Source organism: Sinocyclocheilus grahami, unplaced genomic scaffold (genome assembly GCF_001515645.1).
Source record: "Sinocyclocheilus grahami isolate Dianchi unplaced genomic scaffold, SAMN03320097.WGS_v1.1 scaffold139.1, whole genome shotgun sequence".
NCBI classification, from domain to species: Eukaryota; Metazoa; Chordata; class Actinopteri; order Cypriniformes; family Cyprinidae; genus Sinocyclocheilus; species Sinocyclocheilus grahami.
Genome location: NW_015505318.1, coordinates 1157577 through 1183863, shown reverse-complemented (window position 1 = coordinate 1183863; position 26287 = coordinate 1157577). Strand labels below are relative to the sequence as shown.

The 26287-nt window shown below is 37.2% G+C and overlaps 3 protein-coding genes across 4 annotated transcripts in view; 2 read left to right on the top strand and 1 right to left on the bottom strand.

Annotated features, from left to right (window-relative positions):
* LOC107591271 (CTD small phosphatase-like protein) overlaps positions 1-1587 on the bottom strand; it is a 53500-nt gene extending 51913 nt beyond the window's left edge. Inside the window, exon 1 of the mRNA XM_016280386.1 lies at positions 1180-1587. Coding sequence (XP_016135872.1) covers positions 1180-1255 — 76 coding nt within the window. The 5' untranslated portion in view covers positions 1256-1587. The remainder of the gene's footprint in view (positions 1-1179) is intronic.
* A 3908-nt stretch (positions 1588-5495) lies between these two features.
* On the top strand, positions 5496-16513 carry gars1 (glycyl-tRNA synthetase 1). Its single transcript, XM_016280365.1, has 17 exons — positions 5496-5807; positions 6249-6350; positions 7206-7308; positions 12349-12490; positions 12572-12660; positions 13246-13322; positions 13702-13847; positions 13984-14133; positions 14240-14402; positions 14481-14645; positions 14720-14827; positions 14955-15100; positions 15270-15355; positions 15434-15543; positions 15632-15725; positions 15811-16001; positions 16083-16513. Exons 1-17 carry the CDS (start codon positions 5550-5552, stop codon positions 16206-16208), a joined length of 2256 nt encoding a protein of 751 aa, XP_016135851.1. The 5' UTR covers positions 5496-5549; the 3' UTR covers positions 16209-16513.
* Positions 16514-20923: 4410 nt separating this feature from the next.
* LOC107591251 (protein-cysteine N-palmitoyltransferase HHAT-like protein) lies at positions 20924-25633 on the top strand. 2 transcript variants are annotated; one of them, XM_016280363.1, is made up of 11 exons: positions 20924-21040; positions 22088-22155; positions 22241-22354; positions 22468-22662; positions 22796-23005; positions 23089-23260; positions 23337-23481; positions 23627-23662; positions 23758-23959; positions 24563-24704; positions 25173-25633. In XM_016280363.1, the coding sequence occupies exons 1-11, from the start codon at positions 20935-20937 to the stop codon at positions 25385-25387; spliced, it is 1605 nt and encodes a 534-aa protein (XP_016135849.1). In that variant the 5' UTR covers positions 20924-20934; the 3' UTR covers positions 25388-25633. The 2 variants fall into 2 exon arrangements, with proteins under 2 accessions (XP_016135849.1, XP_016135850.1); XM_016280364.1 differs by lacking the exon at positions 22088-22155 and having other exon boundaries at positions 20956-21040; positions 25173-25632.
* Positions 25634-26287: the final 654 nt, after the last annotated feature.

Genomic DNA, 26287 nt, shown 5'->3' with positions numbered 1-26287 from the left:
GGCTAGAGGAGATATTGATTTGCTGGGCAGACTCACTAAACTTTATTGAGTAAAATAAATCTTAATTTAGAAGCGCTGCAAAATTCAAACAGAAAATCAACTGAGACAACTGTGTGTTAGTAATAAATGAATCCATCAAGACGTTTATAACTTCAAACCATTGTTTCAGGCTAAAACATGAGTCCTCTATCCATATTGCTTTCTCCAGTGAAAAATTAATCTGGTCTGAATCAGAAGAGAAAGGTGCATGCACAGATCAAGCACCATTTACAAGCAAAAACAGTTCTAGACAAATATGTCGGTGGATTTTGATGTGAGAGGACAACAGGGGATGGTCTTTTTCACTGGAGGAAGCAGACTGGTATTTTGACCAGAAGCGATGGTTTAAAATTAAAATGCTTTAAGTAAAACACACCGTTACATTATTAAATGTTTAGTAGCAGTTAAACTGATTCTTTCATCCACAGTAAGAGAGAAAACCATCAACACTTCTGACCAGTACAATAATGCATGATTTGACATGCAGAGATTTATACATAAAACAGGAAAAATACATTCATAATCATGATAAAGATACTTCATCAGGAGTGACCATACAGCTCTATACAGTACATATCTGAACAGAGAACAAGCTTAGCACAGAAAAGCTAAAAAATGGCAAAGCCAGTTTTACAATGTTTTGAGTTCAGGTTCAGTGGAATTAAATAATTTGATCCACTTAACATGGCTCGAGCACAGGCATTAAGATTGTTTGCTCTGATGCTTAGGAAAATAACTGTGATCAAGTACAGTGCATTCATGTCAAACAGATTGCTGCTTAATACCATGAAAAGAAGGCAGCAGGCTGGAAACACTTGTTTTGATATTCTCAGTCAGGAACTGGCAAACATACACTACAAAAATCAATCAATTTCTTATTCAAAATTTTACTCTTGTTTTCCAATAACAAATATGAAGGCATGAGACATGAGATATATATAACAATAGTAGTAATAATAACAATAGTAAATTATTGTTAGAAAACTTCACGTTTTTAATACTCCAGAAAATAACCATTAGTCTTTATAATCGTATGGATTAATAAAATCTTAAGAGCATCAGCAGAAAAGCCGCAGTGATTCGCTGTCAAAACAAAACCATCCAACATTAAGTCAAATAAACAGCGGCCACTCGCCTTACCTTTTTCTTGACAAGAAGAAAGGATCTCTTCCTCCTTTGGATTTGCTACCTGGGTAATGATGGACGTGTTGTCCATGGAAACGGGATTTTATTCCTCCTCAGTCACTTATGTTTTGATAATTTTCAGCTAGCCTGATGCTAGCGAGCTAGCGGTGTGAGTCCAGATGGCAGACGCACCATACACCGCAAACGATCTTACACCAGCGCATCCAAATAAACATATGATCATACAGCGAGCAGTGCGACACGAGATACTCCTGTCAGATGGCGGGAATCGGCGACATCTCAGCCCTCGTGTGATTTGAGGTCTATGGAGATCAGTGACAGAGTGTGTAATAACAAAGAGTCTGATCTGCAGCCGCGCTTTCTCTCCTCTTGTGCGTGCGTGCGTACGCGTGTGCGTGTGTGTGTGTGCGTGTGTGTGTGTGTGTGGGGGGGGTTGAGATGTACCTGGTAACAATAATTACATTTATTATGATAATTTGACAAAAACCGTTCATGTAAGTACTTTACAAAAATGTAGCACTGAACATTAAATAAAATATTAAATAAATAAATGTACTATTTATTTAATCCAATTTTATTTTAACGATTCATTTACAATTTGATTGATTATCATTTATTATAATTTATTATATTGTGTCAACTTAAAACGTAATATATGCAATATATGCCCTGCAAAAATAATATTTTAAATAATTTTTATTTATAATAATTTTTTCGTCGTTTTCTAGAACAAAAAAAAATACACTATACATATGAAACTATTTCTAGCAAAAATGTCAAAATAAATTTATTTAAAACCAATTAAATGTAAAACATTAAGACGTTGTACACTTAAAACAAGAAAAAATAACGAATCTAATTCTTGTTGAATTAAACACTTATACTTTGTTGTTGTTGTTTTTTTGGTTTCTGACTTGTTTTTCTTAAAGTAAAGTTTAAATAACAGTTTGAATCATAATTAATCTTGTTAGCGCTCACTTCCAACAGCATAACTCACATCTCAAACCTAATAACCCGGAACCCTCGCCTATAAAACCATTAGACTTAAAGAATCTAAAAAGTGGACAGATGCTGAAATCGATCTAATCAATAGCACATTAAGTAGGCATCTATGGTTTAAAAGGGAAATGATTTTGCTGAGATACTAAGAGAAATTTCAGAAATGATTTAATGACAGAGAGAGATGGGAGGGTTACTGAATATTTTATGAAGGTGGGTGTTTGATCTTAATGTTTAATAAGGCAGCCTGTGTGATGCAACCATCACTTCAACTAGTTTTACAGCCTATTTAAATACCTTATCACATTTTCTACTTTCTCTGCTCACTTTTTAAAATAATAATGCATATTATATATTATCCATATTATAAATAATGTTATAAATAATGTAAATATACATAATGCCAACAGACCATTAAAAGACATATCTTGTGCTTGTTGGTCGATGCTGTTGAGTTGCTAAATTAATCATAGGATTTTTGATGAATATCTGTTCTATTTTTACTCAAAATAAAAGATTCAAAATACAGAATATTCCTCTGGCCACATTTGGAATAAAAATAGGTTAATAATGGCATATAACGAATAAATTACATTTATATCAATGATATAGAAATGATAGTGTTTACTTTGTAGCGAATGACTTTAGAAAAAATAAACGGATTAACTATTTTACTAGATTATAAACTAGATTAACTATTTAGTTTACTGTTATTCCACAGTTGCTAAATATGAGGCACTATTTAAATGTGTGCTTATACTGACATCTTGTGGTCGGACAGTAAAGTGTTAATCGAGTAATTACTACTGATGCTAATGTCAATGATAATCACATGTTTTACTTATTTTATCTAGTACACATTTCTTTGATTTTTTGTTGGGAAGGGTACATCATGAACATTTATTTCATTATTACATTTTGGCTGCTATAGTCTCAGTGAAACCTTGACAGCTCAGGACACACATATTGATATCTAGAATCATAACACTGTTAACAGTAATATCCTGAACTTCTCAGGTTTTATAACTCTACACTATTCATCATTGGGTGCAATGTATTAGCTGCACTCCATCATAGTGAAGTTCTCAATGTTCTGCTACCGCACTGATACAGTTTATACATCTTTATGTCCCTCCTGTTTCCCTTTACTGTACATTTCCAGACTGAGCACAGGAAGCAGTGGGAACCACAGGAAATTACTGCAGAGCTTGGACCCACTATGCAGAGCCTGGTCAACGTGGGTCGGTCCTGAGCCATGCAATGAACTAAAACTAGAATTATGAACTTTCAATAACTAGAATTAGAAACTTTCGATTTTTCTTTTCTTTCTTTTTTTATTTTGAGACTGGAGGTTAACAAACATCAGACAAAGTGTTTGTTTGCTACAGGATTTAGTGATGTGACATGTGGCCAAGTATGTGACCCATACTTGGAATTAGTGCTCTGCATTTAACCCATCCTTAGTGCACACACACAGCAGTGAACACACACACTGTGAACACACACCCGAAGCAGTGGGCAGCCATTTATGCTGCGGTGCCCGGGGAGCAGTTGGGGGTTCGGTGCCTTGCTCAAGGGCACCTCAGTCGTGGTATTGAAGGTGGGAGAGAGTGCTGTACATTTACTCCCCCCACCTACGGTAACTGCAATAGTGAATTCTGCAGTGAATTAATTGTAAATAGAAGAAGCTGACCAGGTGTTATTTGAAATAAAAAATCAGTACTGTAACAGTACTAATAATGGTCATGCATAACTACAACTACAAATTAAGTCAATTGTCAAGAGCTGACTTTATTTCTTGAGTGCCCAGTCACTGATATCATTTATATCTAGAATCATAACACTGTTAACAGTAATATCCTGAACTTCTCAGGTTTGGAACTCTACACTATTCATCATTGGGTGCAATGTATTAGCTGCACTCCATCATAGTGAAGTTCTCAATGTTCTGCTACCGCACTGATACAGTTTATACATCTTTATGTCCCTCCTGTTTCCCTTTACTGTACATTTCCAGACTGAGCACAGGAAGCAGTGGGAACCACAGGAAATTACTGCAGAGCTTGGACCTACTATGCAGAGCCTGGTCAACGTGGGTCGGTCCTGAGCCATGCAATGAACTAAAACTAGAATTATGAACTTTCAATAACTAGAATTAGAAACTTTCGATTTTTCTTTTCTTTCTTTTTTTATTTTGAGACTGGAGGTTAACAAACATCAGACAAAGTGTTTGTTTGCTACAGGATTTAGTGATGTGACATGTGGCCAAGTATGTGACCCATACTTGGAATTAGTGCTCTGCATTTAACCCATCCTTAGTGCACACACACAGCAGTGAACACACACACTGTGAACACACACCCGAAGCAGTGGGCAGCCATTTATGCTGCGGTGCCCGGGGAGCAGTTGGGGGTTCGGTGCCTTGCTCAAGGGCACCTCAGTCGTGGTATTGAAGGTGGGAGAGAGTGCTGTACATTTACTCCCCCCACCTACGGTAACTGCAATAGTGAATTCTGCAGTGAATTAATTGTAAATAGAAGAAGCTGACCAGGTGTTATTTGAAATAAAAAATCAGTACTGTAACAGTACTAATAATGGTCATGCATAACTACAACTACAAATTAAGTCAATTGTCAAGAGCTGACTTTATTTCTTGAGTGCCCAGTCACTGATATCATTTCAATTAGGCCCAAATCCACTGTTCTTCTAGTTTCAGAACAATGGAGTGATTATTTTCTTGTTTTGAAGTTATATTATGTAGCTGTATTTCGAATGTGTTTAACTTATTGTAATGTATGATATTTATTGTAATATATGATGTATTATACAGTGTTACAAATTATTTATCATCAATTGTTACTTTTAAAAGCATTACTATTTATTTATTTATCATTCATTCATTCATTCACAAGGTGTGGAATCCAATAAGTGATTCATAATTAATAACACATTATATAATTATTATTTATAAAAAAAAATGTCATGTGGTGGTACATGTTTATTTATTTATTTACTTACCCACCCACCCAATATGGGGACTTCAAGAAATCAAGATGAATACATAACAAACACTACAGAATATTTAATAATACAAGAAGCACTTTATTTGTACTTCGCTCTTTTATTATTATTTCGCACCTTTTATTGCGAAATTTATTTATTTATTTATTTGCACTATATCTAATGATAATCGTAGAGTAAAGCAGAGAGATTGTGACGAATCTGACATTTTTCAATTGAACTCCATTCCAAATAGACACAAAGAAACATGGCGAAAGTACCGAACTGGATCCCCGCCGTCACTTACTCATTTCTGGGGATTTCATCATTCAGTTCCGCGGTGTGTCTGCTCCTCCTCTCGGTCCATGCTGTCTCTGCGGAGCGCAACATCAGCACTCCTGCTCAGGACCGGTACACAGATCGCCACCGTCCGCGCGGTTCCGAGGGTCCGATCCAGTCCCATACGCCTGTGTGGTTCCTCTCCGATCAGAGCGCTCTCCCTGTCGGGCTGTTTGTGCAAGAAGAAGAAGAGAAGCGCGTGGCTGGAGATGACGGAAGGGCAGAATATGGATGGCAGTATTGAAGAGGTTCTGGCTCCATTGAGGCTAGCAGTGAAGGAGCAGGTAACACGATTATGAAAGACAGTAACAAGCATATAAATGTGCTGCATTATTGTTTCACAGAGCCATGCAAACACCTATTTGCTTTTTATGCGTAGTAGAGCCATGATTTAGGAATCAAACGTGTCTCTTTAAATTATGCAAAGCAGTTTAAATGTTTTGTTATGAAAAACTACATAATGCATTTTTGCTAAAGTGATGTTTTTAGGTAATCTGACAGGGTGGTGGCTTTATTATGAGTGTATACCGCTGGATGATTCAGTCTGTCAGTGCCACGTTTGATACGAGTCGTTCTGACACAGTGGAGACTGCGGGGGGAGGAAATCACACACCGTTAAAACGAAACTCGACTTGTTTCTGGGAAATGTTGATGGATGCATTTGTATTCTAATATTTAGGAGTCATAATAATAAACAGCATTTTGTGTTGTTTATTCATCCATAGGGGGATCTTGTGCGTAAACTGAAGGCAGAAAACACTCCTGAAGTAGATGTCAATAAGGCCGTAGCAGAACTGAAAGCTCGCAAGAGAATCCTTGAGGCCAAGGTGAGAAATGTTATTGTCATTTATGATACATGGAGATGCTTTTAAAAATGAAATGTGTCGTTTTAATGTTAAATACTTTCTCTTGTCTCAGTTTAATATAAACAACTATAGAGTGCAACAGTGCCCGCCTACTTTTCCAGGAGTAGCGTATTTCCCATAGGGATTTTTAAAAAGTCTAATAAGGGATATCTTTATCTCCTTTAATCTCCAGAACCAGACTGTTACACTCTATAAGTCTGCCAACAGCTATACTAGTTCAACCAATGGAGTGTATTTGGGGGCGGGACTGGTTGTTTGACCAACCAGTTATGGAGTGTTCTGGAAACCTGTTTGAAAACAGCCATTATTTTTTACAGTTCTGTTTGATTATGCTAGTAGTGCAAACACATTAAACACTTAAAAAAAAATTTTGGGGTGGGGAGTCGTGGCCTAATGGTTAGAGAGTCGGACTCGTAACCCAAAGGTTGCGAGGTCTGGCAGGAATTGTAGGTGGGAGGGAGTGAATGTACAGCGCTCTCTTCCACCTTCAATACCACGACTGAGGTGCCCTTGAGCAAGGCACCGAACCCCCAACTGCTCCCCGGGCACCGCAGCATAAATTACTGCCCACTGCTCCGGGTGTGTGTTCACTGCTTTGTGTGTGCACTTAGGATGGGTTAAATGCAGAAACCTAAAAAAGAAAATTAACGCAGAGCACTAATTCCTAGTATGGGTAACCATACTTGGCCACATGTCACGTCACTTTCACTAAATGCCAGAAGACTTACTAAAGTAACTTTTAGTAAAGTTACTGTAGTATCAGAATTCCTATCAGAATGATTTACATAATCCATTTGACTTTTTTCCATTTTGCAGGAGCTTGCCTTACAGCCCAAAGATGACATTGTGGACCGAACCAAGATGGAAGACACTCTAAAAAGACGTTTCTTTTACGATCAGGCATTTGCTATCTATGGTGGTGAGTGTTTTTGGTGTTGGTTATTTTTCATATAAATATTTTAACAGCTTCGTTTTAGCTTTATTCTGAATTTTAAAGGTTAGTCTTAACAAAATTGTACTGAACAACTACTCATAAAAGTAATTAAGGTTGGCTTGTGCAACTAATAGTATGCTTTGTTTGTGTGTGTGTGAAAAAGGTGTGAGTGGGCTGTATGACTTTGGGCCGGTCGGATGTGCTCTGAAGAACAGCATTCTCCAGGTCTGGAGGCAGCACTTCATCCAGGAGGAGCAGATTCTGGAGATCGACTGCACCATGCTTACACCAGAACCCGTTCTGAAGTGAGCATGCATCTGGCTATTCTCTATTGAATCTGTTCAAAATCTCTGGAACTCTTACTCAGTGCTTTTGTTGCGTTTCAGGACATCAGGGCATGTGGATAAGTTTGCAGACTACATGGTCAAGGATGTCAAGAACGGAGAGTGTTTCCGTGCTGACCACCTCCTTAAAGGTTTGTCATGGTTTCTTATAGTAAGAACCGCTCCAGTAGTGCTGTATAATTTGAATGCATTGAGCCATCCTCTGATGTGACTCCATGGATGCTGTAGATGTTCAGGAGTAAAAGAAAACAATGGGATCTGTAAGAATCACAAAGGCTTTAACAGTCCAAACAGACTCCATGATTTGTAGACCACCAATGTGACTGAAATGAATAAGTTCTTTATTTAAGCTAAATCTAGTCTGCTTAAAGTTGCCAAAATTTACTTGTTTGCAAAAAACAGACTGAAAATATTGATGACTCCTCTTACACTCAAAAGGCATATACAATATTTTTGTCTAGTAAAATGCTCTAGAATGATGATAATAACCCTTCCTCCTTATACCATTTACTTCAAGGTGGTATAGAATAAAGTCTATTAGCTTAAAAATAAATTTAATAGAAAAAACGTATTATTGTTAAGTATGTTATTAGTAAGTTTTTTTTTTTAATGTTAATATAGTAATAGCAGTACCAGTAGTACAAACTTTGTATTTCCATTATTAAAATTAAATGAAATAAATAATAATAAAATGCTTGCAATGTTTTTGTTTTTAGCTCATCTTCAGAAATTAATGAGTGACAAAAAATGTACGGCAGAAAAGAAAACCGAGATGGAGGGTGTCATCACCCAGGTATGTCTCACTGATGCAATGCTAAATTTATAACTAGCTTTTATAAGCTGAACTTGGTGTGCGAAAGGAGTATTTGATGCAATAAGGACCATACACACCAAGAACGATATCTATAAAACAAAACGTTTTTATAATCGTTGATTACAAGACAGAAACTATATTGTTTTTTTCAGCTGATGAATGATAAACAACATTGATAGCCAAAAGAATTCACGTTATTTTAATAAGCTTGAGCATCTAAAGTTGCAGATGACATAACTGCAGCATTATACATTGATGTGGACACTAAAATGGTTATAGTTGTCGTTTTTGGTGTGAGCGGGCCTTTACTGTTTAGTAAAATTACTGGGTAGTAATGGGTTTACTCTACTTTTTTCAGATGGATAACTACACTCAGCAGGAGTTGGCAGATTTGTTTGTGCAATACAATGTCAAGTCTCCCAGTACAGGAAATGATCTCACACCTCCCATCTCATTCAACCTGATGTTCCAGACCTCCATTGGGCCTGGGGGCAACATGCAAGGGTAAGTAAAGTGTCTGCTAAATTACTAAATGTAAATGTAATGTAAATTGGACACCACCAGACTACATGCTCTCATTTTAAAATATCCAAAGTAAGAAAAAGGATGCTTTACTCTTGGGGCTACATTATTTCCATAGCTATTTGAGGCCAGAAACTGCTCAGGGAATCTTCCTCAACTTCAAACGTCTTTTGGAGTTCAACCAGGGAAAGCTTCCATTTGCTGCTGCCCAGATCGGAAACTCCTTCAGGAATGAGATCTCTCCTCGCTCTGGCTTGATTCGTGTCAGGTGCGGATTATGATTTGGTTATTTGGGTGTCACATACAAGTGTTTCCTATTTGTACTTCGCTCTTTTATTATTATTTCGCACCTTTTATTGCGAAATTTATTTATTTATTTATTTGCACTATATCTAATGATAATCGTAGAGTAAAGCAGAGAGATTGTGACGAATCTGACATTTTTCAATTGAACTCCATTCCAAATAGACACAAAGAAACATGGCGAAAGTACCGAACTGGATCCCCGCCGTCACTTACTCATTTCTGGGGATTTCATCATTCAGTTCCGCGGTGTGTCTGCTCCTCCTCTCGGTCCATGCTGTCTCTGCGGAGCGCAACATCAGCACTCCTGCTCAGGACCGGTACACAGATCGCCACCGTCCGCGCGGTTCCGAGGGTCCGATCCAGTCCCATACGCCTGTGTGGTTCCTCTCCGATCAGAGCGCTCTCCCTGTCGGGCTGTTTGTGCAAGAAGAAGAAGAGAAGCGCGTGGCTGGAGATGACGGAAGGGCAGAATATGGATGGCAGTATTGAAGAGGTTCTGGCTCCATTGAGGCTAGCAGTGAAGGAGCAGGTAACACGATTATGAAAGACAGTAACAAGCATATAAATGTGCTGCATTATTGTTTCACAGAGCCATGCAAACACCTATTTGCTTTTTATGCGTAGTAGAGCCATGATTTAGGAATCAAATGTGTCTCTTTAAATTATGCAAAGCAGTTTAAATGGCTTGTTATGGAAAAACTACATAATGCATTTTTGCTAAAGTGATATTTTTAGGAAATCTGACAGGGTGGTGGCTTTATTATGAGTGTATACCGCTGGATGATTCAGTCTGTCAGTGCCACTTTTGATACGAGTCGTTCTGACACAGTGGAGACTGCGGGGGGAGGAAATCACACACCGTTAAAACGAAACTCGACTTGTTTCTGGGAAATGTTGATGGATGCATTTGTATTCTAATATTTAGGAGTCATAATAATAAACAGCATTTTGTGTTGTTTATTCATCCATAGGGGGATCTTGTGCGTAAACTGAAGGCAGAAAACACTCCTGAAGTAGATGTCAATAAGGCCGTAGCAGAACTGAAAGCTCGCAAGAGAATCCTTGAGGCCAAGGTGAGAAATGTTATTGTCATTTATGATACATGGAGATGCTTTTAAAAATGAAATGTGTCGTTTTAATGTTAAATACTTTCTCTTGTCTCAGTTTAATATAAACAACTATAGAGTGCAACAGTGCCCGCCTACTTTTCCAGGAGTAGCGTATTTCCCATAGGGATTTTTAAAAAGTCTAATAAGGGATATCTTTATCTCCTTTAATCTCCAGAACCAGACTGTTACACTCTATAAGTCTGCCAACAGCTATACTAGTTCAACCAATGGAGTGTATTTGGGGGCGGGACTGGTTGTTTGACCAACCAGTTATGGAGTGTTCTGGAAACCTGTTTGAAAACAGCCATTATTTTTTACAGTTCTGTTTGATTATGCTAGTAGTGCAAACACATTAAACACTTTAAAAAAAAAATTTGGGGGGGGGAGTCGTGGCCTAATGGTTAGAGAGTCGGACTCGTAACCCAAAGGTTGCGAGGTCTGGCAGGAATTGTAGGTGGGAGGGAGTGAATGTACAGCGCTCTCTTCCACCTTCAATACCACGACTGAGGTGCCCTTGAGCAAGGCACCGAACCCCCAACTGCTCCCCGGGCACCGCAGCATAAATTACTGCCCACTGCTCCGGGTGTGTGTTCACTGCTTTGTGTGTGCACTTAGGATGGGTTAAATGCAGAAACCTAAAAAAGAAAATTAACGCAGAGCACTAATTCCTAGTATGGGTAACCATACTTGGCCACATGTCACGTCACTTTCACTAAATGCCAGAAGACTTACTAAAGTAACTTTTAGTAAAGTTACTGTAGTATCAGAATTCCTATCAGAATGATTTACATAATCCATTTGACTTTTTTCCATTTTGCAGGAGCTTGCCTTACAGCCCAAAGATGACATTGTGGACCGAACCAAGATGGAAGACACTCTAAAAAGACGTTTCTTTTACGATCAGGCATTTGCTATCTATGGTGGTGAGTGTTTTTGGTGTTGGTTATTTTTCATATAAATATTTTAACAGCTTCGTTTTAGCTTTATTCTGAATTTTAAAGGTTAGTCTTAACAAAATTGTACTGAACAACTACTCATAAAAGTAATTAAGGTTGGCTTGTGCAACTAATAGTATGCTTTGTTTGTGTGTGTGTGAAAAGTTATGGAGTGTTCTGGAAACCTGTTTGAAAACAGCCATTATTTTTTACAGTTCTGTTTGATTATGCTAGTAGTGCAAACACATTAAACACTTAAAAAAAAATTTTGGGGTGGGGAGTCGTGGCCTAATGGTTAGAGAGTCGGACTCGTAACCCAAAGGTTGCGAGGTCTGGCAGGAATTGTAGGTGGGAGGGAGTGAATGTACAGCGCTCTCTTCCACCTTCAATACCACGACTGAGGTGCCCTTGAGCAAGGCACCGAACCCCCAACTGCTCCCCGGGCACCGCAGCATAAATTACTGCCCACTGCTCCGGGTGTGTGTTCACTGCTTTGTGTGTGCACTTAGGATGGGTTAAATGCAGAAACCTAAAAAAGAAAATTAACGCAGAGCACTAATTCCTAGTATGGGTAACCATACTTGGCCACATGTCACGTCACTTTCACTAAATGCCAGAAGACTTACTAAAGTAACTTTTAGTAAAGTTACTGTAGTATCAGAATTCCTATCAGAATGATTTACATAATCCATTTGACTTTTTTCCATTTTGCAGGAGCTTGCCTTACAGCCCAAAGATGACATTGTGGACCGAACCAAGATGGAAGACACTCTAAAAAGACGTTTCTTTTACGATCAGGCATTTGCTATCTATGGTGGTGAGTGTTTTTGGTGTTGGTTATTTTTCATATAAATATTTTAACAGCTTCGTTTTAGCTTTATTCTGAATTTTAAAGGTTAGTCTTAACAAAATTGTACTGAACAACTACTCATAAAAGTAATTAAGGTTGGCTTGTGCAACTAATAGTATGCTTTGTTTGTGTGTGTGTGAAAAAGGTGTGAGTGGGCTGTATGACTTTGGGCCGGTCGGATGTGCTCTGAAGAACAACATTCTCCAGGTCTGGAGGCAGCACTTCATCCAGGAGGAGCAGATTCTGGAGATCGACTGCACCATGCTTACACCAGAACCCGTTCTGAAGTGAGCATGCATCTGGCTATTCTCTATTGAATCTGTTCAAAATCTCTGGAACTCTTACTCAGTGCTTTTGTTGCGTTTCAGGACATCAGGGCATGTGGATAAGTTTGCAGACTACATGGTCAAGGATGTCAAGAACGGAGAGTGTTTCCGTGCTGACCACCTCCTTAAAGGTTTGTCATGGTTTCTTATAGTAAGAACCGCTCCAGTAGTGCTGTATAATTTGAATGCATTGAGCCATCCTCTGATGTGACTCCATGGATGCTGTAGATGTTCAGGAGTAAAAGAAAACAATGGGATCTGTAAGAATCACAAAGGCTTTAACAGTCCAAACAGACTCCATGATTTGTAGACCACCAATGTGACTGAAATGAATAAGTTCTTTATTTAAGCTAAATCTAGTCTGCTTAAAGTTGCCAAAATTTACTTGTTTGCAAAAAACAGACTGAAAATATTGATGACTCCTCTTACACTCAAAAGGCATATACAATATTTTTGTCTAGTAAAATGCTCTAGAATGATGATAATAACCCTTCCTCCTTATACCATTTACTTCAAGGTGGTATAGAATAAAGTCTATTAGCTTAAAAATAAATTTAATAGAAAAAACGTATTATTGTTAAGTATGTTATTAGTAAGTTTTTTTTTTTAATGTTAATATAGTAATAGCAGTACCAGTAGTACAAACTTTGTATTTCCATTATTAAAATTAAATGAAATAAATAATAATAAAATGCTTGCAATGTTTTTGTTTTTAGCTCATCTTCAGAAATTAATGAGTGACAAAAAATGTACGGCAGAAAAGAAAACCGAGATGGAGGGTGTCATCACCCAGGTATGTCTCACTGATGCAATGCTAAATTTATAACTAGCTTTTATAAGCTGAACTTGGTGTGCGAAAGGAGTATTTGATGCAATAAGGACCATACACACCAAGAACGATATCTATAAAACAAAACGTTTTTATAATCGTTGATTACAAGACAGAAACTATATTGTTTTTTTCAGCTGATGAATGATAAACAACATTGATAGCCAAAAGAATTCACGTTATTTTAATAAGCTTGAGCATCTAAAGTTGCAGATGACATAACTGCAGCATTATACATTGATGTGGACACTAAAATGGTTATAGTTGTCGTTTTTGGTGTGAGCGGGCCTTTACTGTTTAGTAAAATTACTGGGTAGTAATGGGTTTACTCTACTTTTTTCAGATGGATAACTACACTCAGCAGGAGTTGGCAGATTTGTTTGTGCAATACAATGTCAAGTCTCCCAGTACTGGAAATGATCTCACACCTCCCATCTCATTCAACCTGATGTTCCAGACCTCCATTGGGCCTGGGGGCAACATGCAAGGGTAAGTAAAGTGTCTGCTAAATGACTAAATGTAAATGTAATGTAAATTGGACACCACCAGACTACATGCTCTCATTTTAAAATATCCAAAGTAAGAAAAAGGATGCTTTACTCTTGGGGCTACATTATTTCCATAGCTATTTGAGGCCAGAAACTGCTCAGGGAATCTTCCTCAACTTCAAACGTCTTTTGGAGTTCAACCAGGGAAAGCTTCCATTTGCTGCTGCCCAGATCGGAAACTCCTTCAGGAATGAGATCTCTCCTCGCTCTGGCTTGATTCGTGTCAGGTGCAGATTATGATTTCCTTTTGAACATTTGGTTATTTGGGTGTCACATACAAGTGTTTCCATTACGATTTTTAAAATGTACTGAAGTGAATATTTCTCACCATAGAGAGTTTACAATGGCTGAGATCGAGCACTTTGTAGATCCGAATGAGAAGGTTCATTCCAAGTTCTCCAATGTTGCTGATCTGGAGATCATGCTTTACTCGTCCAAAGCACAGACTAGTGGGCAATCTGCTCAGATTATGAGGCTGGGTGATGCAGTGGAGCAGGTCAGAGATGATCTCATTTATGATGTATTGATTATAATTAACACCTCGGTTGTAGTAACAGACTTTTGTATTGTGTAGGGCATCATCAACAACTCCGTCTTGGGCTACTTCATTGGAAGGATCTACCTTTATTTGATCAAAGTTGGTGTGGCGAAGGACAAGCTTCGTTTCCGTCAGCACATGGACAATGAGATGGCCCACTATGCCTGTGACTGCTGGGACGCTGAGACCAAAACCTCTTATGTACGTTCAGTGTTTGCTCTCATAGATTAGGTGTTCATTTGCGTGTTTCTTCATACTGTTTTTTTTTTTTTTAGGGGTGGATTGAGATCGTGGGGTGTGCTGATCGCTCATGTTATGATCTTTTGTGCCACGCACGGGCCACCAAAGTCCCTCTGGTTGCTGAGAAACCCTTAAAGGAACCAATATCCTTCAACGTTCTGCAGATCTTAATAACTACAATTATCAAAGCATTTGAGTGGGATCTGAACTCTCTCAGCACAGGATGTTAGGTCTCTTTGTCCTCAGTTACTTTCCTTAACTGCTTCACACAAAGTTGTAAATGTTGTCCAGTTCGAGCCAAACAAAGGAGCCATTGGCAAAGCTTACAAGAAGGATGCCAAGCTTGCAATGGAGTACCTGGCCATCTGTGATGAATGCTATATCACAGAACAGGAGAAACTCCTCAACGAGAATGGGTGAGTATCATCAAGATCATTCAAAAATTGTAATGCCAGTGACCCCCAAATATGAAGCAATATCATAAGAGTTTTAACCAATAGTCAGAGCTAAAATGTTTATTTTTCTCAGTCCATAGTGCCCACCAGTGTTATTCTGTTCATTTATTGGTTTCCTCTCTCAATGCAGTGAGTTCACCATTGAGACTGAGGGCAAGACTTTCAAACTCACCAAGGACATGGTCAACATCAAGAGGTTCCAGAAGACCCTGCATGGTAAGAGGCAGAAGCTACGATTTTAATGTCAACATAAGAATATGTAAGAGATTTTAATGAACTTCTCTTTCTCCACAGTTGAGGAGGTTGTTCCTAATGTAATCGAACCCTCCTTTGGCATCGGGAGAATCATGTACTCCATCTTTGAGCACACATTCCGTATCAGGGAGGGCGACGAACAAAGAACGGTAAATGCAGTATGCTGTAATATTCTGTAATTAATACTTTTTTATGTTTGTCTTGCTTTATTTATGAAGTTTACTTCTTTCTCTTCAGTATTTCAGCTTCCCTGCCACAGTTGCACCATATAAATGCTCCGTCCTTCCATTGAGCCAAAATCAGGAATTTATGCCATTTGTTCGAGAATTATGTGAGTAGTACAACTCTGCTATTACTTATAAAAATGTATAGATACTATCCAAATAATATTGCGCAATTAATGCTTTCCTCTATAGCTGAAGCCCTGACCAGGAATGGTGTCTCCCACAAGGTGGATGATTCCTCAGGATCTATTGGCAGACGCTACGCTAGAACGGATGAGATTGGTGTGGCATTCGGTATCACCATTGATTTTGACACGGTTAATAAGACGCCCCACACGGCCACTCTGAGAGACCGTGACTCAATGAGGCAGATCAGGGCTGAGGTAAAGCAGTTATGTGTCTTCAATTCATTCACCGAGGCAGCGTGTTGACTATTTTACTGAGATATATACGTTTATTTACAGGTTAGTGAATTGCCCGAAATCGTTCGTGACTTGGCCAATGGTGCAATCACATGGTCAGAAGTGGAAAGCAAGTACCCGATCTTTGAAGGCCAGGAGACGAGCAAAAAGGAAACTGTGGAAGAGTAGACTGTCTGTTTGTCAATCTCATCTGCCTTTTCACTGGAGGCAGACAACGGACATTTTTACATTTGCATTCATAGGATCAAAATTATGGCAATTATAATATACAAGCAATGTACACCAGATGTTCACACAACTGGAACCACTGTAATAAAGTACTCCTTTAAAATTCAAGGAAGCTCTGCAAGGACCTAAGGATGACTAATTAGGTTACTGTACTAGTAAAAGGATTTCACCATTCCTGCCCATGGGTTAATAAATGAAGATATAAATCACATGTATGGTCAAATAAATCAAACCAGCACTTTCTGGACCTATAACAGTGTGTTGAGTCCTTTTTATTTTTGATCGTGTTCAGTATGATGGCCACATGGGAGCGTAACACCTGCCAGCTGATTTTCCATGACTTCAACATTTTTGACATTCTAGTCCAAAGCTTTTTTTTTTTTTTTGCATTGCTAAGAACATACACAATCAATGCCAGGGGTACATACAATTGAGAGTACAAAATCAGGAAAATATCGTACAAATGACACAATGAGAGTTTTAAGGGCTTTGGAGTTGCTGGATGCAAGGAGAGTGTCCAGACAGGATTTAAGTTCCTTATGAAAAATAAAAAAGTAAGGCTTAGCACCCTGAAATTTACATTTATGTAAGAAAAATTTCGCTAGAAAAATTACTTTATCAAGAAATATTGGTCCTTTGCATCTTTATCAAAATTGTGCTGACCAAATAAAACATCTTTGTGATGAAAATGTGCATACAAAAATACAGAAATCCATCCAGAATTCTTGTATATGAGCATTCCCAGAAGAGATGAGAAATAGATTCATCTTCAGCACCACAAAAAGAACATAAAGAGTCAATATCAGGAAACATTATTTTTAAGTAAAGCTTTACAGGATAAAAAAGATGAAGTAATTTGTAGGACACATCCTTGACCTTATTGGTTATTAAATATTTAGACGACAAAGTCCACACTTTCTTCCATGGAATGTTGATAAACTGGCCATTCCAGTAGGACACAATGCACGGGAGAGAAGCAATCTTATTCTGAAATAGCTGTCTAATTCTCCTGTTCTGACCAGAAGAGTTAGATAAAAAACAAATATTCCCAATCATTGTATCAAAAGGATGAGCAACTGACAAGGAAATCTGGGATCTAGAAGAGTTATTGCTCCATAAGGAATGGCATCCATTACTATAGCAAACTCTCGTGGAGTGACAGGTATGTTATACTTGTTCAAAAACTCTGAATATGAATACAAGTGTCCATCAGCATTGATTAACTGAGAAACCAAAATAAAATTATTATTCACCCAATCTGTGAAAAACAATGACTTATTTTTATAAAGAATATCGCAATTATTCCAAATAAAGTACCGGTGAGGACTAAAATTGTGCTCTCTTGACAATTGAAATCTAGGCCAGGTACCCGACTTAAGGTTGATGGAACATCATTATAAAGAGTTCTTATAAATTTGCAGAATGGATCACCAAACCCACATTTAAGGGGCAATTTAGTGATGTTGTAGCTGCATAACAATAAGAAAGGGAGACCTCCCACCTAAGAAAAAACAAGATTAGGAAGAATATTCCAGAATGAAAAAGGGTTTGTTAAGTACTGTTTTAACCAATTTATCTTGAAAGTATTATTTAAGGAAGTAAAATCTAGAAAGTTTAGACCACCACATTTATAATTATTAATAACCACTTTGTAAAAATCTACAAAAAGAATAAGACTGTCATCATTAACTAATTCGCTATAGTCTAATAAATCTAGAACAAGTCGGATATTGTTTGATATGTGTCTTTTTGGCATAAATCCTGATTGAGTCTCATCGATAACTGAACTTAAAACACACTTGAGTCTTTTGGCCAAATCCCAAGCTAAAATTTTATAATCTTTATTAAGGAGACAAATAGGTCGCCAATTAGCTATCAAAGTAACATATTTTTTAGGTTTAGGTATCAAAGTTAAAAGCCCTTGTGTTAAACTAGAAGGCAAAGTTTCTGACTGAATACTCTCCAAAAACATCTCTAGCAGGAATGGTGCCAATTCTTCAGCAAAGCTTTTGTAGAACTCGGCCGTTAGGCCATCAGCTCCAAGTATTATTTAAGGAAGTAAAATCTAGAAAGTTTAGACCACCACATTTATAATTATTAATAACCACAGACTTTTTAACATGATGCCTCTTATGCTTCCATAGAAAATCAAATAGCATTCTGTCAGTATCTACACATGTAGATTTATCCACGTATAAGGAGGGAGCAGGGTAAGTCATTCTTGAGATACCCTCAGCTTTAGCAATAAGGGTTCGTCCCCTAAGAGATAAATCTCTTAGTAACCATGAATTGAATTTCCTTTTAGTTTTCTCAACAACTGGGTCAAAGTTCAGTCTGCCTCTGACTTTATCATCCTTACATATGGATAGAAGGCAAAGTTTCTGACTGAATACTCTCCAAAAACATCTCTAGCAGGAATGGGGCCAATTCTTCAGCAAAGCTTTTGTAGAACTCGGCCGTTAGGCCATCAGCTCCAGGAGATTTGTTATTTTTAAGGCCCTCAATCCCCTCAATTATTTCAGTGATAGTTAAAGTTTTATCGCATGCAAGCTGCTCATCTTTAGATAATGATTTAACCTCCTTTAATGAATGAAAGAAAAGAAGGGCTGAATCTTTACAGTAATTCGATTTATAAAGTTCTGAATAGAAATGACTACAGAAACAGGCAATTTCCTTAGAATTATCTGTCAAAATGCCATTAATTTGCAGAGAACTAATGGTAAGATTCTTAGAATTGTGTTTTTCCATTCTAAAAAAATAAGCAGAGCTCTGTTCTCCTTGTTCAAGCCATTTCCTCCTTAAACGGACATAGGAACCTTCAGCTTTGTATTTATAAATACGGTCTAATTTAGATTGGAGCTCTGCAAGTTCCGTCGGGTCAGTTTCTGATAAGCCATCCTGAGTTTTGCTCTGAAGTGTTAAGATCTTTGATATAACCTTCTCCTCTTCATACCTTCTCTGTTTCGCCAAATTGCTACTAAAATGCCCAATGCACCACAAGTCCGGTAATTCTGCAAACAGCAACGTACTAGATAACGTCAATCAGCTCGCCTTAGCTCCTGCAATTTTCCTCACTGTATATTTACAATAAGACGAAATATGATATCAAACACCACTGCCTCTTTTTGTTTTCACTTAAAAATATTAATAGCTGCAGAAACGTAGGGAAACATGAGCACTGAGCTGATCGCGTGGAGCTCACGTCTCGGAAATCAGTGGCGCACATTTTCAAACAGGTGCTGTCTTTATAAATAAACCGCAGATTTGAGTTTTAAACAACTACATTCCCGCCTGAAATACTTTAAAAAATATATAGTTCAGTCATAAAACTCTAGATGGCGCAGGGTGACGGGTGTTAACGTAACTGATGATATTCAGAGACTTGGCACAAGCTGATTGGTTCATGCTGCATATGCAGCCAATGAGCTTCCGCGGAAATGTAGTTCAGGGACATATATGGCCTACATTACAATGAAACGAAAATTTACCCAAAACGAATTATATTTTATTTTTAACCACTAAAGAGACATCAGAGCCAGCGGCAAATGTCAGAAGGACTAGCCGAGTCCAGACTGCTCTCATCGGGAAACATGAGCACTGAGCGCCCGCTGATCGCGTGGAGCTGATTGTCTCCGAAATCGGCGAAACACATTTTTAAATAAGCGCAGTCTTTATAAAGTTTTATATAAGTTTTAAACAACTATATTCTCGCCTGAAATACTTTTAAAACTACATTTCATGACACAATAACAGTAATATTTCGAAAATTATCAGAATAAATGGTGGTTGAAATCACAATGCCGCGTGAACTCAACCAATCAACATGTTTAGCACCCAAGTCCCGCCCCCGAAAGTTTTTGAAAACCTTTGAAAAAGTACTACCTCGTGAGCAGAGACTTTCTGAGGGGCAATTTTTTACCCTGAACTTTCCTGTGGTGGAAACACACTGAGTACCAGTCCAAAGTCCCTAGTTCCTGGGTAAAGTTCCTGCGGTGGAAACGGAGCTCAAGACAATATTCTAAGCCTCCCCAATTCAGACTATTATAGGCTAGTTTTTAAATGTTTTTATTAACAGAAACCGGGAGCATTGATATATTAATTAACTAATTATTTTTGTGCATTAAGTTTCAAGAAATATGTTCTTAATTAAAAAAAATAGTGTGTGAGGTATTTAATTTATTATTATTTTAATAGAAATATATTTTGATTTCGATATTGATTTGCATGGGATTTTGTTTAAAATATATATTTTTTTAATTAAATACACTGCCCTGCCCACAAAGTTCAAATTGTTTTCAGTTCATCTATTTATTTATTTTGTTAACAAGTGTCAAACATATAATTCCTATTGTAATGACTGGTGCCATTTTTATTAATGCAATTGAACTCTTTATCCAAAAAGGCTTAGAGTACATTTACACAGCATACATTTTCTCAGTTTCTTTGCTCCCTTGGAAGCGAACCTATGACCTTGGGGTTGCTAGCGCCATGTTCTACAAGTTGAGCTACAGTAACACTACAATATTGCGTTCATCCCATAGTAGTTTATCCATGACCAAGTTGTATTTTTAGCAGGTATAGCTATCTTGATTGGAAAATATTTTAATGACCAAATTTGACACCAGATTTGTATTCATTCAAACTCTCTTAGGTTGTCCTGCACACAATGGGGGTCAAAGCAGCTCTTCCGAGGTACGAGCTCTACTGTTATAATGTAGTGCTGTGTATGGCAATGCTCTGGGCTGCCAGATGGATATTTGATGTATCCAGCTGTAAGTATAAATCAACACATGCACACTGTTCTGATGTGACCCTGAAATGTTGTCACTGTACAGATAATGTTTCTAGAGTGGTTCCTGTGAGGCTTTTACCATTTTACATCCACTTGAGCTCTTTTTCTCACTCATAAACATCGCACTAGAGCACAAAAATAGTACTACTGTATATTGTATGAGGAAAAAGACAGCGCAGTGATCCGCTAACCTCAGAAAGTTATGCAAAGTACGCAGCAGAGATCACATGTCAGTATTAATACACCAAAGAATGAATGACTGAAACAGAGTGACAGAGACGAGAAAGAGGTATTATTATGGGTTTGTGACAAAAGCTACCAAATTTGCATTGAATATACAGTAATAATTGAATATACAGGTTTTTTTGTATTTTTTCCATATAATATACAAATCTATTAAATAAAATATTTATTGTAGATCTTAAGTTAATATTGAAATAATTTAACAACAGGTTGGAATGTTCACGGTTATGTAAAATATTTAATCTTTTTAAATATATTTTAATTAGTGCTGTCAAACGATTAATCACATCTAAAATAAAAGTTTTTGTTTACATAATATATGTGTGCGCGCTGTGTATATTTATTACGTACATATAAATACACACATACAGTATATATTTAGAAAATATTTACATGTATATACAGTATTTATATTCATATAATTTATATTAAATTTAAACGTACATTTTTTTCTTAAATATATTCATGCATGTGTGTCTATTTATATATACCCAATAAATATACACAGTACACACTCATATATTATGTAAATAAAAACTTTTATTTTGGATGCGATTAATTGCGATTAATCATTTGACAGCACTCATTTTTAGTAAATGCTTTATTTTGTGTTTGTTTATTTTGCAATTATTCATTTGTTTTACATTTTTATGATTTAATTATTAGCTCTCGTTTTCTAATTTCCCCATGAACCCTAGTTTGGGGAACCTGCTTTAAATGAATAAATTTGATCATATTTATTAAGGAATAGAGCATTAATTGTCTCATGATTATCTATATCCAGCAAATTCCAACAGAAAAACCTTCAAGACCAGTGTTCAGCCAGGATGGTATTACTCTGGCAGAAAAATTGTGAGATTTTGCCAGTATAATTTCACATTATGGTTATATCTAAAATTGTGGTAACTGACTCTGATCGCTTCATATCACACTGTAGGATACGGCTGATGTTGAGTGGATGATGTGGTTCTCTACGTTTCGAGAGCATATCATCTTTGCACTCTCAGGTCATGTGATCTTTGCCAAGATCTGCTCGTTGCTGGCTCTGCAGGTGCCTCTTGAAAGTCCAAACAAATCTATATTATATGTGACTTAATGAATAAAGGTATGACTCTATATGGCCTACCTGAGATGCTCATTCTCTCATGTTCTCTCATCCCACAGTACAGATCTCTGGTGTTCATGGTGTATGGTATGCTGGCGGTTTTCACCAGTATGGGCTGGGCCTATGTCACGCTCATCCTCTCTCACTGTGTGCTGCTCTATAGCATCTCTCTGGTCAAGCTCAGGTGGCTCTGCTTCGTTGCTGGACTCACTACACTGGCCACTTTTAAAATGGAGCCCTTCATTTCCTGGCAGGTATGTGTCTGACACTCTGTAAATGTAAAAAGTGCTACAGTAAAACAAGACAACAACAACAACAAAAACACGATCATTTTCATAAGTAATAACTATTTATTATTATGTTCTTTTGTGATGGCTCATCTTTCAGGCAGGGTTTGTGACTGGCAATTTTGAGCTGCGTCCTCTTCTGTTCTATGGCGGCTGTGGATTCACCATCATGCGCTCTATGAGTTTCGCTCTGGAGAACTGTGAGAAGAAAGATGGAAACTACAGCATCCTGGAGCTTCTCAAGTACAACTTCTACCTTCCCTTCTTTTACTTTGGACCCATCATGACCTTCGACAAGTTCTACATTCAGGTTCGTAACTAAATGAACTGAATGAAATTATGGTTTGATTATATGGACTGTGATTTTATAGCATTGCCCTCTGACCCCGGCAGGCCAATAACCCCAACCTGACAAGGAAGGATGGAGAGATGTGGAACATTTCCCTTCAGGGCCTGCTACACCTGGGGGTTATTATGATAGTGGCAGTCCTCCTACACTTCATGTACATTCTGACCATACCTAATGACATGAAGCTCCTTAAAAATATCTCAGACTGGGCCCTTGGTATGTATGTGTTTACTTGTATTCGCTAATCAATGTCAAAAGACTACAATAGTCTTTCTCTTCTTTGACCATGCAGTTGGATTGGCTTATTTAAATCTGGTGTATGATTGGGTGAAAGCAGCAGTGATGTTTGGAGTGATAAACACAATATCAAGACTGGATCATCTGGACCCTCCCAAACCCCCTAAATGCATTACAATGCTTTATGTGTTCTCTGAGACGTGAGTGAGCTAATATGTCATTCTATGTTTTCTCGTTTCTTTATTCTAAAAGTTATAATAAAATAGATTTTGATGTAATCAGTCAAATTAAACAGTATTGATAATTCTAAAAATCATTAAAAAAATGTTTTTGTTTTTTTTACAGACACTTTGATCGAGGAATAAATGATTTTCTCTGCAAGTATGACTGACATGGTTACTTTTATTAGACTTTTAACCAACACAATGCTGTTTCAAGCACTAGTATTTTAACAAAGAATGCTGTCATCTTTACAGGTATGTTTATAACTATCTCGGTGGGAAGCATGACAATGTTTTGGATGAGCTGATAGCCTCTCTGTGCACGTTTGGCATCGCAGCGCTCTGGCTGGGACCAGGCTGGGTGGTTTTCATCTGGGCTTTCTTAAACTGCTTTGGTCGTAATTTTGAATTGTGGACCGCCAAATTCTTCACCATGGAACCTTTTATTTCTATTGAGGTAAGTTAAAGAAAGATGACCAGCAATAATTTGCTGGATTTTCTACTCATGTACTGTAACATGGATGCTCCAGTGCTCTAGTGGTTAAATGTTAAATTACGGCTGCTAAAAATGTTCTCTAGAGCACTCTCTAGTGGTTAAATGCTAAATTACGGCTGCTAAAAATGTTCTCTAGTGGTTAAATGTTAAATTACGGCTGCTAAAAATGTTATCTAGTGGTTAAATGTTAAATTACGGCTGCTAAAAATGTTCTCTAGAGCGCTCTCTACTGGTTAAATGATAAATTACGGCTGCTAAAAATGTTCTCTAGAGCGCTCTCTAGTGGTTAAATGTTAAATTACGGCTGCTAAAAATGTTATCTAGAGCGCTCTGTAGTGGTTAAATTATAAATTATGGCTGCTAAAAATGTTCTCTAGAGCGCTCTCTAGTGGTTAAATTATCAATTACGGCTGCTAAAAATGTTCTCTAGAGCGCTCTCTAGTGGTTAAATTATCAATTACGGCTGCTAAAAATGTTCTCTAGAGCGCTCTCTAGTGGTTAAATGTCAAATTGCTGGTAATATAAGCAATAATCTCATCTAGAAATCTTTCCTTCCACCCACAGATGGCGATATCAGAATCCATGTCACGCAGGATCAGGGCTGTGTTTAATACCTTCAACTTCTGGACAATTGTCCTTTACAATGTCCTGGCCCTGAACAGTCTTGAATTTGCCAACCTAGTTGCCAAGAGACTGTTATTGAAAGGTGAAGTACTGGTGATATTTGAGTGATTTAAATGCATTTTAAAATCCAAAAGATTTGATGTAACTGTTATTGTAAGGTTGTAAGAAATTGTAAGTAAAAATTTGTATTTGTAAATATATATATATATACAGTGGTGTGAAAAAGTGTTGGCCCCCTTCCTGATTTCTTATTTTTTTGCATGTTTGTCACACTTTAATGTTTCAGATCATCAAACAAATTTAAATATTAGTCAAAGATAACACAAGTAAACACAACATGCAGTTTTTAAATGAAGGTTTTTATTATTAAGGGAAAACAAAATCCAAAACTACATGGCCCTGTGTGAAGAAGTGTTTTCCCCCTAAACCTAATAACTGGTTGGGCCACCCATATATATATATATATATATATATATATATATATATATATTCTTTCCCTGTTATTTCAAAAATATATTATTCTTAAATCAAACCATACATTGTTTCTCAGGTTTCCCCTTCACCACCATCACTGTGATGTTCGTTACCTACTGCTTGATTCAGCTGATTAAGGAAAGGGAAAGAAGACAGGCTTTGATTGATGATCCAGACCCAATCCCCCCTCCAGCGCCCGCTCCTGCACCCACAGCTGCACCCACTCCCACAGATGCTGCTGCTGCTGCTGCCACCCAGCCTGTGGACCCAAACAAGCAAAAGGCAGAGTAGAAATTACACATGGTTGCTTACATTTTGATGAAACCTGACTGGTTTACTTACACATTTTGTGACTTCTTATGAATTCTGGAGACAATGATAATCTAGAAATATGGAGAAAAATGTTTTATTGACAGTACTGTAAGAAAAGAGTCATTCGAAACAGCTATTTAAATTTTTACAGATTTTTTCAACATTACACACTTTACTCTCATTGGCTATTTTTTAAATTAGTGGCAGTTTTACATATGTAAAATAGTTTCAGTGTGTGATTTGTTGTTAAAAACCTAGAGGATGGATTTTATTACTACAAATTTTATAACAGTTTTAATTAAAATGAAATACAAATATTCAGTGTTCATATCTATACATAATATATATAACTAATATGTACTTAAATATAATATACTAACAATCACAAAGACCGTTTTCTGAATTTGTGATATGCATTAAAGTAATCTTCATTAGTGACTATATGTGTATGTCTTTTTGTCACCTTGCTAAGTTGTTTTTTATGTTCTTTTTTTTGGGAACTTCATTCATGTTTCAAATTTCTGCAAATAAGGGAATAGCAAAGTTGTAATTGACAGAGATCGATCATCTGGGACACTCATCCTGCATGACAACTCGTTTGCTTAAATTAAACTGTGACTCTTAACAAAAGCATAAATGTCACTGAGAACATTCAAGACCTTTGATGTCATTAAACCTTTTCAATCTAGGATATTTATATGAACTGGCATAAACTCTCTTCTGTTTGTTCAACCATTAAGGTAACCTGTGACCGTAAATGAACTGTTGATATTATTAGTGATGACTAGTGAGTTTTTCTTATAAATAAAATGGGAAAATTAAGAAGTTGGCCTTGTATTTTTGTTACTTTTCATGTATAATACTTAAAGCAGTGGTTCA

Coding starts and splice junctions, on each gene's coding strand:
- gars1 (XM_016280365.1), top strand. CDS start 5,550: ATGCTGTCTCTGCGGAGCGCAACATCAGCACTCCTGCTCAGGACCGGT. Junction 13,323..13,701: donor TGGAGGGTGTCATCACCCAG/GTATGTCTCACT, acceptor TACTTTTTTCAG/ATGGATAACTACACTCAGCA. Junction 14,828..14,954: donor AGAAACCCTTAAAGGAACCA/ATATCCTTCAAC, acceptor ACTGCTTCACAC/AAAGTTGTAAATGTTGTCCA.
- LOC107591251 (XM_016280363.1), top strand. CDS start 20,935: ATGGGGGTCAAAGCAGCTCTTCCGAGGTACGAGCTCTACTGTTATAAT. Junction 22,663..22,795: donor AGCCCTTCATTTCCTGGCAG/GTATGTGTCTGA, acceptor CTCATCTTTCAG/GCAGGGTTTGTGACTGGCAA. Junction 23,006..23,088: donor TCGACAAGTTCTACATTCAG/GTTCGTAACTAA, acceptor TGACCCCGGCAG/GCCAATAACCCCAACCTGAC.